We start from the raw sequence: 14507 nt of genomic DNA, 5'->3' as shown, positions 1-14507 counted from the left end.
CTAGTAATTATCTTTACTTACTTTATTTACAGACAATTTTTTCTGAACAACTTTATAAAGACATTTTTATTGAAAAAAATATATATGCAGTCTCCATGAAATAAAAATACTCTTTTGTTGTATCAATAAAATACAGTCGTACCTGGATAAGTGAAAGTCCAAGGGACCGCGATATTTTTATCGCTTATAAAGGTTTCTGTTTAACCCGAGTTCTGATTTATGAAGATGGTCCGTCGGGGCCGGACAATGTCCCTCGCTTTCAGATGTTTCTCCAGTTTTTGCTTATCCTGGTTCGACTTTAATTGCCAATCACCATACATGACTCAATTGTGATTGTGTCATAACTCTTTGGAAATTCTGACTTTATTCTTCCATAATCATCATTTACTTAAGTTATTTTATTTTGTGCCTAAATATGCTTGTTATACTTTTTATAAATCTATGGCTCCTATGTATAAGGGCCAATGTGCAAATTATAGGAAAATAGTTCACATAGGTCTTTTTACTTCAGCAAAAAATAAGATTTACACCTGTAAATGTGTATTTTGTTTAGTGCATGTTGTTAACTAAACCAAGAGGTAGCTTTTAGGAAAAAAATTAAAAATCACCAATTTGTTACTTTGGCCCTTACACATAGGACCCATCATCATGTCATTCGAATATTAATTTTATTCACACTAAGCTATTAGTTCTATAATTTTTAATAAAATACACAGTGAAAAAATACACAATATGACAGAACACAATGAATTTATCCGAGCACATTCTAACTCACATAAAGCCCGCTACACCTTCAGTTGTGAGGGAAAAATTTGAACTTTCAGTTAAACTTCCAACTAAACACAGTTTAAAGTTTTGCCTACTCACAGTCAAACATTACAGTTAAAACATAAGGTAAGTAGCAGGCTTAACAATGACCCCATTTCTAGGTACTTGTCCTATATTATTATATCCATATAAATGCTTTATTTAGTTAATAATTATCAAAATAAAAACTTCTTTGTTCTGTAATAAATGAAAATAAACGATTCTTTATCGTAGGACTAATTTTGCAGGTTTCCCATCAATCTGTCTAGATGTCCCATTCTTTAATGTAAATTCTCGTTTAATATAAGCAAATAATAGATCAGTTATAAGAAAAATTTGTGCAGTTGCAAATGACAGTGTAACTCCAAAGAAAAAGTTTGCATTTGCCGAACCGGAGTAAATCCACAGATGCCAGACGGTGGGTCCCAGCGCTGACGTTATAATGAAAGCACAGGCGACTATAAACTTCTGTTGCATAACTGAAATGGATAAAATGGATAAAAATAAATCAAAACATTATATAATGTGTTCGATCAAAAGCTTAATTAAATGTATACAATGGACTTTCAGCATAATTCTCTGCTTAGAAACAAATGAAATCGAAATATACGTAGATAAAATAATTATTAAACTTTCATAACAAAATGTTGTCCTCCATGATGTGTCTGTCAACAGCAAACCTTTTTATTTCCGAGAGTGTTATTGGATGTAATTTGCAAATCCAAATTTGAGAAGAATGTCTATTGCATGACATAGGCTTTCCCTCCTTTTTAGCCGACTTCAAAAAGAAGGAGGTTATCAATTCGACTGTTTTTTTTTTATGTGTGTTACCGCGAAACTCCGCCCCTGGTGGTCCGATTTTGATGAAAAATATTCTCATCGAAAGGAAGTGCTTGCAGATGGGTTCCATTTTTTTTTTTTTCAATATCTGTTATATTTTAAACTATTGATTATTTTACTAAAATAATGAAACAAGATATACATACATGTAAACAGATGTTTCCACATTGGCAACAAAGCCAAGTAAAATCCAACATCACCTACACAAGGGTATGACCTGAATATAGCAGACAATGCTATCAACACAGTTGCCAGTAGTACCGGTTCTCTCTTAAACCTGAGAGTTAGTGGTACAATGTACAGAGCCAGTGCATTTATTTGGAATGCACAAACAAACAAGAGTCTGAAGTGTTCAAACATCTCAGTGAAGAAATACCAAAACAAGCCAATGTTAGGCTTTAAATCTGGCACTGACAATCTGAAAAGGAACATAATTTGTTAATGATATAAAATATTAGGTGTTAAAAGTACCACATTGTAGGCTTTTTGTTTACTTTATATTGTGTTTTTATTCTTTCTAAATTCAGTGTACTAAAAATAAAATAAATCTTACATGAATCCATAGGTATTATAGACATATTTATAGGATCCATCCATTATGAATGCAGAAATGTAGATTAAAAAGCCCCAACATAGTACAAAGACTAATAAGGTTCGTATGTATGAGCATTTATTACATCCTTTGTTGATATCTGCTAATAGTATGGCTATAGGAACTATCAGCAGAACGGGGTACAATGCTTGATGAGTGGCAAGGGCTATGAAAGCACAAGCCAAGATTCTATGCCCACTTGTAGCACCCCATAGTGATGCCGCTATTAACAAATTCTGAATAACCGTTGTCGTCATTCCAGCACAGTTTAGAACAGAGTAAGGGTTAAAAAGATAAACTGACAAAACATAATCAGGAGCTTCATCTAAATGTGAATTACTCAAAAGCATTGTTTTTGAATCTTCATTAACTTCATCTTTTATTTTGTCCTGTGCATTTTTGAACAATGTTGCAAATGATTTTGAAGTCTTGTATAAAAGGTGAGCTGTGATCAAGTCAAAAATTGTAAACAGAAGAGGCAAAATGTAGGGAAACTTCTTCATGAAAAAATGAAAGAAAATCAGCATCAATGGAGATTCGTGGAACGAATCGCCTTCATATGGATTTATATTATTATCATAAAGATAAACACCCTCAATTAACCTCTTCCAGGAGTTTAAAGGTGTAGCAATTTCAACCCTATTAGCTATTATCTGCCAATAATCCATGTGAATAAGCCAGTATCTTGCCAAGCCGGCAATCACATATTTTAGCATTAAGCCCATTTTTACTAATAAATGCTTTTTAAAAGGTTTCACATAAACCACTATCACTTAAACATATTAAAATTCAAAATTATCCTTTCCAATCACAATCAACACCAACCAACTGTCAAATCCACTAACTTCTACAACACAGATTCTATTCACAACTTATTCGATTTTTTGATAAATCTAAAATCGATTCCTTTAAAAATTTCATTTTTTTTTTAATAGGGAGCAAATCATTAAATAAAATGGTTACTTAATAGTTTAATTTAGTTGACAAACATTCTGTGAATGCAAAGTAAAATTCACCACCGCAAACTATAATTGAAAAATATAAAAATAATTCTAATCGATTTCTTTTCAAATGTTGATCTTTTAAAGTGCTTTATGTGATTGCTTACTTTGTTTTCATGTTCTTTTGTGAATTTGTAAAGATTACCTTGAAAAGCGTATTACAATGGAATCGCTAATGATATAATATAAGATTGTTGAGTTTTGCACAGACTGAGCATGCGACAATACTCGGAGGAGTGGAACATAGTGGTGATTTAACCAAACCAAGCCAAAATAAGAACAAGTAAACTGGAGGAATCTAACTGCCTACCTACCCCTGTCGGCAAGAAGCAAGGAAGCAATAAATTAAAATAAAACAAACCATCGTCTACAATTATGTTTTATACTATACATTTTTAACAAATTAACAGTTATCCGCTAGACTTAATTACAAAAATATACGTCATGGTGTCTGATATCTAACTTACAATTCTTCTTTGTCTTTAAGGTTTTGGTTTATATTTATCTTCACTTTTAATACATCTGTTTTACGCATAATTCTCAGACTGCAGAATAATCATATTTTCTCTTGTTGTTACAATAAGAATAAAAATTAAAACATATTCTATGAAAAGATAAACCATACCCTAAAACCTTTAAAATATTATCACAATGAGTCACCTTTCATAAATATAAATAATTATTATTAAGTTGTAATTTCACAATTTAAGATTTAATGGGAAATAACTGGTTGTATGGTACTTTTAGGAAGATCTTGTTGGCTATACGTATGCCGATTTTGTTCCAGTTGCTCTGTGCGAAAGGTAGAAGTTCGCGGTAGAGTAGTCTCCAATTTTCATTTGTAATGCGTATGGCAAGATCAGCTGAAATCAAGGAAATAATGAGAAACGTTTATTAATAGTTTGAGTTGCAGTCTTAAAAACACTGCAGCAACTATTATGCATTAAATAAAGAAAGATTTATAATAAACCTTCTAGTGGATGATAGAAGAGATGAAAGTTAATACGAAATTCATCAATTACGAACATAGGAATATTAAAATTCATAATAATAATTCTTTAGCAATTATTTCGAACTTTATTACAATAACTCTAATGTAACTTACTCAATTCCTTGCTATCGGGATTTTCGTTCGTCATATGCGTGACCATGTTGCCAACATCGGGTCGCATGTAGAATGATGTTATTCTAACATAAGTTTCACCGTCAATTTGTTCAGGGGTGCCGTCCAATTTCCACGTGTATGTCAAGTCACCTGATAAAATAAATCAAAATAATGCTTAACATAAATTATGTGTAATTAAAAAAAGCCAGAAATTACAATCTTCATTCATAAGAAAATAACTACATATCTTTAATTAAATTAAGGTTTGGGGAATCCTTTCACTTAATTAGGACGATCATATTAAGGACTAGAACTATTGATACCTGGGTAATATAAGCTTTTTGAGTCTATGATTGATATATGAGTGATTAAAAATAAAGGTTACTAACTCATCGTTGTGTTAAAGTCGCCAGAAGCGTTGACACGTAAAACGTTGTAACTTCCGCCACCACTAAAACGTCCCTTGCAAAATATTTGAGGGCTGAACATATCGATTTCCATATGAAAACTGTCATCCTCGGCGCGCAGCCTGTATGCAAAGAAACAATGACATCTTTACTTAGCTGTAAATAATCAAAATATATACTAGCTTTAACCCGCGACTCCGTCCGCGCGGAATAAAAAATAGAAAACGGGGTAATATCCTATGTCCTTTTCCTGGTTGTAAGCTACCTGCCCACCAATTTTCAGTCAAATCGATTCAGCCGTTCTTGAGTTATAAATGGTGTAACTAACACGACTTTCTTTTATATATATAGATGACACGGTAAATGTAATTAATTGAAGGTTATTAACAGTTTTCTATCCTTATTAATAATTACCAAAGTCGAGGTAAAAGTAAAAAATAATCACATTTACCGGTGATTATTAATAACCCTAATACCGATAAAAGTGATAAATATTAACAAAAAACAAACTGGATTAGGTTAGGTTAGTCAACTCCTGCCTGTCGTCAACTCTACTTGGGAGGAATTAATTAAAATTAAATAGTTATTTTGAAATAATAAATAAAACAAAATTGTAAATTAAGTAATTATTGCAGAATACTTCTTAAAAGAAACCAATTATAAATAACAATAATAATAACTCTTGTCGCTTAAAAGACCATTATATACATTCGATTCAGTGATACCGTCAATCTACCTGGTCTTTCGAAACTGTATTCACTCCAATAGATGATGATTATTCGAAGCTAATGTGGCAGTATATTCGCATAATTGTTAGAAAGTTATTATAATCAATTTATACAAACCTTACATCTTTGACCGTGGATTCTGTGACGCCTTCGACATATGTGTCGGTCACTAAAACCTTACCAGAGATCTGTTGATAAAAAGTATTTTGATTTTTTAATCGCAAATAGTAAAATAAATTGATTAATTAACTCTGTGAGCTACAACAAATACACATATTTATAATACGAATAAAACTGTTTGAATTAAGACTAATTTCGACAAGTAAATTATCAAAAGTTATCAATCTTGAATAAAATATAAAGTAAAGTGTTAAAAAAACCTTCCTAAATTAAAATAATCAGTGTAATCTAAACTTGTTGGTAGTTTAATTGTTTGATTGTTGTATAATTTCAGAAGCGTGATACATGTTGTGAAGCCTTGACTTTTCGTAATCATAAGGCCTTTTCCTACATAAAAGACGTAACACGATGCAATGATACGCGATACTTGATACATCTCATCATAATAAGATTTTATTTCTTCAGTTTAGGAGAGGCGCTGCCTTACTTATATTCACTGTGTAGTACGTATAATAATAACAAAATAAGAGTATTTTTATGTTACTCATAAATATTTTAATAGCTTTATCTATGTAAAGGTCTTCTTTGTTCTCTTACATTAATGTTTTATAGTCTAAGTTTTTATACGCAATCAGTGCAAAAAAGTGTTCTTATTTAAATTTCAAATTAACAATGTACAATTATATTTTCATATTTATTTTATTGTGCGAAAAAAATATGCATTGTCTTTTCACGTTCCAATGTCTTGTACTAAGGATGACGATGCATTACCTGGTCTTAAGATTACAGATTATGACAAAAGTAATAACCCTAACTGCGCATGCGGACGTGTATGTTCATGTAATAATTTAATTATAACTTGCCATCATTTCATCAAAACATCAGCCTTGACAAATAATAGCTTAGAAAATTGCTTCAGCAATTATCAACTTTAAAGTATTTGTTTGTACAGGTTAATTTGAAAACCAAAAAATATGGACACGACTGATTATAACTGATACTTCTGGGAAGTCTACCTATGAAATTGCTCTTAATTTTTTTTAAATGTAAAACTGTGCCGATACGATATTCCAGAAATTCTAGAATATTTCAAATAAATAATTATTTACGTTACATTCAAGTACGAATAATGTCATAATGATCAATGGCTATTATTGTTCTGTAGAAATAAAAAAAATAGTTTATACTTAATACGCAAAAATGATTTCTGTAAATAAAATAACAAATGTTTCTAATAACTTGCTAGAAAAGACAATAGAAATTCACTTGCATTGCACACTTGTTTATATTTATACTAGCTGTCGCCCACGACTCCGTCCGCGCGCAGTTAAAAAAAATGAAAAATAGATGTTGGCCGGTTCTCAGACCTACTGAATATGCTCACAAAATTTCATGAGAATCGGTCAAGCCGTTTCGGAGGAGTACGGGAACGAAAACTGTGACACGAGAATTTTATATATTAGAGAAATACGCTTGCCTGATTGTTAGTGTATTCCATCTTCAGTTCTTTTTGATGGAATGGATCAATAGCTGGCACACCTAAGTCCTTGATTCCATTCTTCATAGCAAGAAGACCCTTTTTTACAGCATCTATTAGACAATCGTTGACGTCGGGTGCATTTCTGTCGCAAACTGGCACATATTGCGCTGAAAAGAAGGAAAACTGGACTGTAACTATATTGTTGTCAAATCATATAGGTCTCCAAAGAGGGGCTTCAGCCTACCCCAAGTTAAGGATGACTAGTACTCAGCCAACCACGACAGCCCGGTGCAGATAGGTTGACGAATACATCATAATCACATTGAGTACGGAAAATAACAGAAAATTTTTCTTTAACTTACAAACTGTAAGTTACGATACTCAATTGTTTTATAACTTGGATCATAAAACGTATAATTTAAGTAAATAGACATGGTAATAAAATTTATAGTTTCAATAAAAGTTTCCAGTCATCATAGAAATAAATTATGCATCTGAAGTTATTTTATGTCTATTTATTAAAATCGAATAGTTATTGCTTCGTAAAAAATGCATTGATTATTTGAGGAATAAAATGATTTGTTTAAATCAAAATGAATAAGAAACTGATTAGTTTTTTCAATGGCAACTTTTAAATTGTTACTGGTCCATTTATCTTTATATACAAACAGATTTTACTCGCCCGTGAACTTATTTGATTCAGCAGTAAAATTACCTGCTAATCTATTTGTTCATTTCAAGATAATACAATACAGTCGTATTTTTTCATCAATACCATGGCTCTTAAATGCAACAATACTTAAATGATATTAAATTGATGACCTGTAGCAAAATATTAATATGGACAATTTATTTTTAAACCAAGCAAAAGTTGAGTTGCCAAGCACTCTGCCAAACTTTTTAGGATACAACAATAGTACGAGTCGATTAACATCGATGTCGAGAAGAATTTTTGACATAAACGATTGATTACATTGATTGGAAATGGCAAACGCGACAAACATTAAAACAAAATCATTGAATTATAGTAGCATATCTAAGCATGTTGTAGCTAATCCCAACAGGTCAAGTTTAACCTAGTATCAAGACCAATTAAACGGAAGTAAGGAGAAGTGGGTTAAGGTTAACATGATTTTTATATTTTTCAAGACCTTTGCTTCAAAAATAATATTAAATACACATTATCCTTACCATTGTTTATAGTTGCCTGGGGCAAGTTATTTTTTTATACACAAAAAATATAGAATAACCCAAATTAATAAAAATAGCTATTCTTGGAAGAAACTTTCGTAATTAGTTTGTGAATTCAATTAATTCAATCAAAACAGGAATTAAAAACAGAATAATAATAAATTAAAATAAAACTGTAAAAATATTACTCACCGATATCAATAGCTGCATAACTATTTCCTAAAACTACGAATAAACAAACTACAAATACGTTAAACATTTTATGTTTTGTATATAACGAGACTAATACAATTTAAAATAGTATACGTTGGGGCGACCAGTGCGTCGCAATGTCTTTGGATATATTGCAAGAGGCGCTCGATCTGCGGAGGTATAGGAGCGGCGTAGCTGATATTGCACAAACACCTCGCTCTCAATGTCATCCACTGGTTATATGGAATACTCACGTCCATTATCTTTGTTATTTTAAATACGTAAACAATCTTTATTTCGACCTCTCATTTAGTATTGTCTTAAATTTTCTACAGACCCATTAAAAACAGATTTTCTTTATAAGCGTTAACTAATGTAACGTTTTTGTTACGTCCATCTTAATGTAGAAGCCTTGGTTTTTATTGTATTTTAACAAAAAAACAGTAAAAATCATTTACCTATGATATAACTCAAAGGTGAAGTTTTTTTCATATATTATACTTATTTTTAAGTCTGGTTTGAAGAGGCAGTGTTTTTTATGTCGAAGCATATGTCCACTTTACATTTACCCCTTTTTTTCAAAGAAGTATGATTTCTCCGGTTGAGTTTCTTTATTACTGCAACTGCCTCTACAGCGCTTTACTGATAATATATTTCAATTAGACATTAGTTCAAATACCAAAGGAATTAAATCACATTTTTAGTAATAAGATTTATAAACTTATTACCTAATATGTTAGGAATGTAAAATTCAAACCTGTTTACTATGTTATTACTTATTTAAAGTTTTATTAAAAAGAATTAAAGATCTGACTTTTGTCGTCGCTTTACTTATGCAAATAAACGAGCTTTACATCCTTCAAACCTATGTGCTGCTGTACCAGCCGTATTTAAATATCTGCTAATTTGTGGTTAGTTTTAATATGTTTCGTGGTATGGACGTCAATAATTTTTTTAATAACAAGCAGGTTCACGTACCTTCTTAATTTATTCGAAATTATTATTGATATGAATACTCAGTGATAGAGCACGTTGCACAATGAATATACTTATTAAATGTGTCGTAGGAAACCTGATTTATTTATTTTTTTACTTTTCAATACATGTTTTTCATTTTTAATATTCTAATAAATTGCGTATGTATTATTCCAAAAATAAAATCTTTTTGATTCCTTACACAGAATACTATTGAAGAATCTAATTATACTTTTTAAATACTAATATTTTTAATACTAATACTTATTATAATACAATTAAATAAAAACGCCTGTGAAAAAATACGTTATTTAAAAACAACAGAGAAAAGTAAAAGAAATGGTAGGCGTCGAAGTATAAAATACATATATGAAATTAATACTCTATTCTATAATCTATTATACTATATACTATAATTATTCAAATAGATAATCCCGACACAACAATCGATATAAATTAAACTTTTAATATAGAAATCTTTTTACATAAATTATTTACTTTAATTCACTAATAGATGGCGTTGCATTGCATAGTCTTAATACTAATTAAATTTAACCAACCAATACTAAAAAATCTAGTAGCGTGGGTTTCTAAGACCAAAATCTCCGTTTAAAACATGTTGTTATCTCTGATTCGTCATGGATAATGACAGGGATAACGATATATTTTATACAGATATTTTTTATCTCAGAAACTCACGATAAGTTAATCAAGTTCGTCTTTATTTACTAATACTTACTTTTACACTATTCAGCTTTATTCTCGCATTTTTAAATTATTTGATGGAGGCATGAGGTATTACGTTTTACTGTTTATTATTAGGTGAATGTCCTACTTTAAGAACAGAAAAATATAAAACACAATAGAAATTCTCAAACAGCAATTCAAATGTTTGCTAATTATGTCGATTGAAACTAACTATGTATGACTATTATTTTACCGTTAGCAGCGCTCTTCGGGATTAGTTAAAACAATTACACTTCGCCGTATAAGTCGCGGTGAGCGTACTCAAATGGAAATGTTTGACAATATGTTACAAGTTAAGATAGGCTCATAAAATTGAACTTGAAACATTTAAACGTGTGCTGATATATCATATTTGTCTATGTATGTAATGGAATATTGGAACATCAACTTAACCCACTTCAAGATATCAGTTTGATTTGAAATCACTTATCACGGACCGATAACTATCAAATAATTTTCAGCAAAATTAAAGAAAACAAAAACATGTTTTTCTACTTGGCCAGCGTTTTTGAGTAAAAAAAATATATATTTGTTTTAAAAAATAAGTCATTAGCTGTCGCCCGCGACTACGTTCGCGCGGATTAAAAAAAAACTAGTAGCCTATGTGTTCTTCCAGACTATACTCTACAACTATGCCAAATTTTATCGAGTTCCGCAGAACCATTTTGGAGATAACTTCAAACAAACATCCCTCCGTCCTTAGTAGTAAGATATCTGATATGTTGTTGAAGTAACTTTGGTAAAAATATTTAATCTATGTGACAGAGGTGATTTAAATAGCTAAGCTACATAAATTTTCTATAAAAAAGTACTAAAACAGAACATCCTGCCATAATGTTATTTCATAAAACTGTTTAGTGGTTGAGAAGGCGTAGACAAACAAGCATTGATTTTACTACTTGCTTTCGCCCGCGACTCCGTCCGCGCGGAATTAAAAAAAAAACTTAATAAGTAGCCTATATATTCTTCCAGACTATATTCTATATCTGTGCCAAATTTCATTAAGATCCGTTGAGCCGTTCCGAAGATACCTTCAAACAAACATCGATCCATCTGAACATTCGCATTTATAATATAGATAGATATACGAGTATGAATGTTGTTATTAGATAAATGTGTGTTCTTATTAAAGCAATTCGGTTATTACTCTCTAAAGTACAAGTAGAACTTGTATTAACTATTGAAGCGGTTCAAATGATCATTAGTACGACATAACGGGACGACTGAATATGAAGATTAATAATGATAACACGCGTTTAAGTCTAATGTATGGGTACTCGCGGGGGAGGCAAGTCGTGACTCGAGTTTTTATGAACATTATTTTAATATAAATAGAGAAGTAGGGCTTTGTAATTTGTTGGATCGCGAAGCTTGTATTCTTTCGTCGTATCATTTTATCTATATTTTTTTCTAGACTTTTATACAACCTAGTCAATCTAAACTTATAGTTTGATATGGTGGATAATCTGTATATGGTGTCGTGTCGTCATCTGTATAATTAAATCGATGAAACTTGTCTTTCAATAATAATAATTTGGCAAAAACATTTGGCATCTCATTACAAAGTTTATAATTAAAATGCTTTAGATTGTTCGCTATTAACATACCAATCTATAATTAGAGTAATGACATTGCCCTCTACTACCTGTCGTGAATCAATTTCATTTATGAATTAGAATAATTAATTTAATTACTAACAAGTCATCAACATGTCAATATAATTATTGTTACGGGTAACTAAATATGATCTCGGGAGATCATATTTAATTAATAATCCATATAATAAAAGAATATCCATTTGAGAAATAAGATAAGGAACGTAAGATGTTAAACCTAAAAGTTGTATGTATAAAATTCATTGTTTTCTATTCAACATTTATCTATTAATTGGTATTATAGAACTAAGAGGCTTTGTATAATTTTTCACATAATACTTCGACTTTGATTTGTAATGTTTTTCTTCGAGTTTCATTAATCATAGCGTAGTTTTAAAAGCTGCTCTAACTATTAAGATTAATGAGTGTATTTACTTCGTAAGGTCAATGATCTAAGCACAGGCTGCTCTGTGGTTTCGTATTCAGTATGACTGTGATTACGGTACTCTATCAAACGCATTCGTATCTCCTGAGACCGCAACTACCCAATAAAACTAAAACATAAATGTAAACTGAAGGGATGACTGGAATTCTTGAGTTTGAGGAAAAAACAAGTGATAAGTTACAATAATTTGCTCGAAGGAAATAATAACCTTTTATTTTCTTTTTTTTTTATACTTAAAATGAGGTAGTGCCTGGGACATAATTGAGTCATCTCATTGTTAGCGGATCACTTCGATCTACTTGTAAAAACATGGTAGCACACGATTCTTAATACAAAGTTTACCAATTTTACAAAACACATATTACCTACTCGTATATTCAGTACGGTTAATGTTCGCCAATTAAATAATCTCCTATATTAGGTTAGGGTGCTATGGCTCACAGTATTTCGGGATCGCATCTAAGCATTTCCCAGTTGTTTGCGTTGGGAGTTCGTATTGCGCTGATTCGCAGTATTGTGTTCAAGCCCTTTGAGCTTTGTTTTAGGAAGTAAGAAATGACGAATAAATAACGCGACGTTTGTCAAATCGCTAATTACGTGGATAGGACTTATCCTATAAATATTCGATAAATATCCGTTATCTTAAGAGATAAAAAAGCTTTCGATGAATTGAAATTCGTGAAAGTTAAGTATGTAAAAATAAGATTTTAAATTTCTAATATTATATCGCTAGTAATTATAACATTTTAGATTTGTGTACCACAATAATATCTTAGTAATAGTATATGAGATGTATAGGTTGTTATGCATGTTGCAACATAACTTCCTGCTGAACTTAATGCAAAGGTTTGGCACAATCACAGATCTGTTTTATAATCGTGTTCATCGATAGGTCGGGACTAAATCATTCTTAGAAGCCATTAAGGTTTATTAAAAAAAAAGACATCGAGTGCGTGACATTTTTTATTTGCCTCGCTGGCATTAAGGCGTAGCATGCTTGAAAGTTTTTATACTTAACTTGTTATATTGGATTATTAAGTCTGACGACAACAGCAGGTTTCATTCGACGCACACCCTCACTACTTAGGTTATTTAAAATCTTTAAACCAAACCTTTAATATTAACTAGGTGATCAGATCAGTTCGGGAGCACGTAACTTTGAAAGAATTAACTTAAACTTTTTCCTTATTTTTAAAAAAATACTTACTTGTATATTATACTCTTAATTTATCATTAACTTGTCATTCTATCACAAGAGCTAACGGGAATGTCGTTCAATCATTTTATAAAGTTAGGATGTACAATGGACATACACTATGGTTTATAAAACAGTCAAATGTCGAATGCCCTATAAAATAATGATTTAGTATTAGCACGGGTTTGATATCCGAATTAGTACAAGTTATAGTTCTAGTCACATTAACAAATATCACAAGTTTGGCGAGTAATTCAACTCCGTTCAAATATTTGGCTTTAGCTTTTTAATTGCATTAGTGACATTCATTTTTTTTAATTTATTGTACAAAAAATTTAGAACACAAATACAATTTCGATTGGTCAGCAGTACAAAAACCAACAGGGTCTAAGTATACTCACTGGTCTTCCAAACTATGATCTACGTCTATGGCAAATTTCATCGCGATCCGTTGAGCCGTTCTGGAGAGATACCTTCAAACAAACATCCATCCATCCATCCATTCGCATTTATAATATTAGTATGATTACGTTCTTTTTTAATATGTTTATATCCATTCACTTATGCAAGCAAAACTTTCAATACTACCTTAAGCTTATTATCAGTGTCTATGAGAAAATTTAGAGTGGAATAATTAAATATTTGGTAGGGATTCACTATGACAAATCTACACTGTTCACTACGAGGGACGGTAACCAGTTAATATTAATATTAACAGATAACAGATTCTGAGTGCGGCAGTAATCCATCAATATTCTTATGTATGTTTGGTACGTCCAATGTTTATTTCATTTTATGTATTTTCGCTGCGTTGTTTTTTTTTTATTTCCTTTAATTGTATTGAAGCGCTTCCTAATCGATTGCTAATTTTTGTACCACTTTATGTCGACGCCTTAATTAATTTTAATTTCACACTGCGAAAAACCCAAATTATATTTATTCGTCTCTCCAAACAATTAATTTAGGGTTCCTTGAAACACGATTAAAGTATTGAACCAAGATTTTTTTATGAAATCCGTCGTAATAGCTAGTAAGATGTGTATAGAATTAATTTGTAAGATTTATAATTTTTCTGAATATGATCATC

The 14507-nt window shown here is 30.9% G+C and overlaps 2 protein-coding genes across 2 annotated transcripts; both read right to left on the bottom strand.

The window, feature by feature from the left end:
• Positions 1 to 669: 669 nt before the first annotated feature.
• LOC106708990 (phosphatidylinositol glycan anchor biosynthesis class U protein) lies at positions 670 to 3062 on the bottom strand. Its single transcript, XM_014500624.2, has 3 exons — positions 2201 to 3062; positions 1794 to 2065; positions 670 to 1286 (listed from the first exon to the last, which is right to left on the bottom strand). Exons 1-3 carry the CDS (start codon positions 2962 to 2964, stop codon positions 1033 to 1035), a joined length of 1290 nt encoding a protein of 429 aa, XP_014356110.2. The 5' UTR covers positions 2965 to 3062; the 3' UTR covers positions 670 to 1032.
• An 839-nt stretch (positions 3063 to 3901) lies between these two features.
• On the bottom strand, positions 3902 to 8700 carry LOC106709015 (circadian clock-controlled protein daywake). Its single transcript, XM_014500658.2, has 6 exons — positions 8464 to 8700; positions 7078 to 7247; positions 5598 to 5668; positions 4735 to 4874; positions 4346 to 4495; positions 3902 to 4103 (listed from the first exon to the last, which is right to left on the bottom strand). The coding sequence occupies exons 1-6, from the start codon at positions 8528 to 8530 to the stop codon at positions 3946 to 3948; spliced, it is 756 nt and encodes a 251-aa protein (XP_014356144.2). The 5' UTR covers positions 8531 to 8700; the 3' UTR covers positions 3902 to 3945.
• Between the last annotated feature and the right edge of the window lie 5807 nt (positions 8701 to 14507).

The sequence above is a fragment of the Papilio machaon genome, chromosome 2 (assembly GCF_912999745.1).
Source record: "Papilio machaon chromosome 2, ilPapMach1.1, whole genome shotgun sequence".
NCBI lineage: Eukaryota > Metazoa > Arthropoda > Insecta > Lepidoptera > Papilionidae > Papilio > Papilio machaon.
This window is presented reverse-complemented; position numbering and strand designations above follow the sequence as displayed.

Bases quoted from the DNA above. Each gene is read 5' to 3' on its own strand.
- LOC106709015 (XM_014500658.2), bottom strand. From the start codon at position 8,530: ATGTTTAACGTATTTGTAGTTTGTTTATTCGTAGTTTTAGGAAATAGT. The intron at 7,248-8,463 runs GTGAGTAATATT...CCTTCTTTTCAG, and splicing joins TTATGCAGCTATTGATATCG to CGCAATATGTGCCAGTTTGC. The intron at 5,669-7,077 runs GCAAGCGTATTT...TTTTATCAACAG, and splicing joins TGGAATACACTAACAATCAG to ATCTCTGGTAAGGTTTTAGT.
- LOC106708990 (XM_014500624.2), bottom strand. From the start codon at position 2,964: ATGGGCTTAATGCTAAAATATGTGATTGCCGGCTTGGCAAGATACTGG. The intron at 2,066-2,200 runs GTAAGATTTATT...GTTCCTTTTCAG, and splicing joins TATAATACCTATGGATTCAT to ATTGTCAGTGCCAGATTTAA. The intron at 1,287-1,793 runs GTATGTATATCT...TATCCATTTCAG, and splicing joins GTGGAAACATCTGTTTACAT to TTATGCAACAGAAGTTTATA.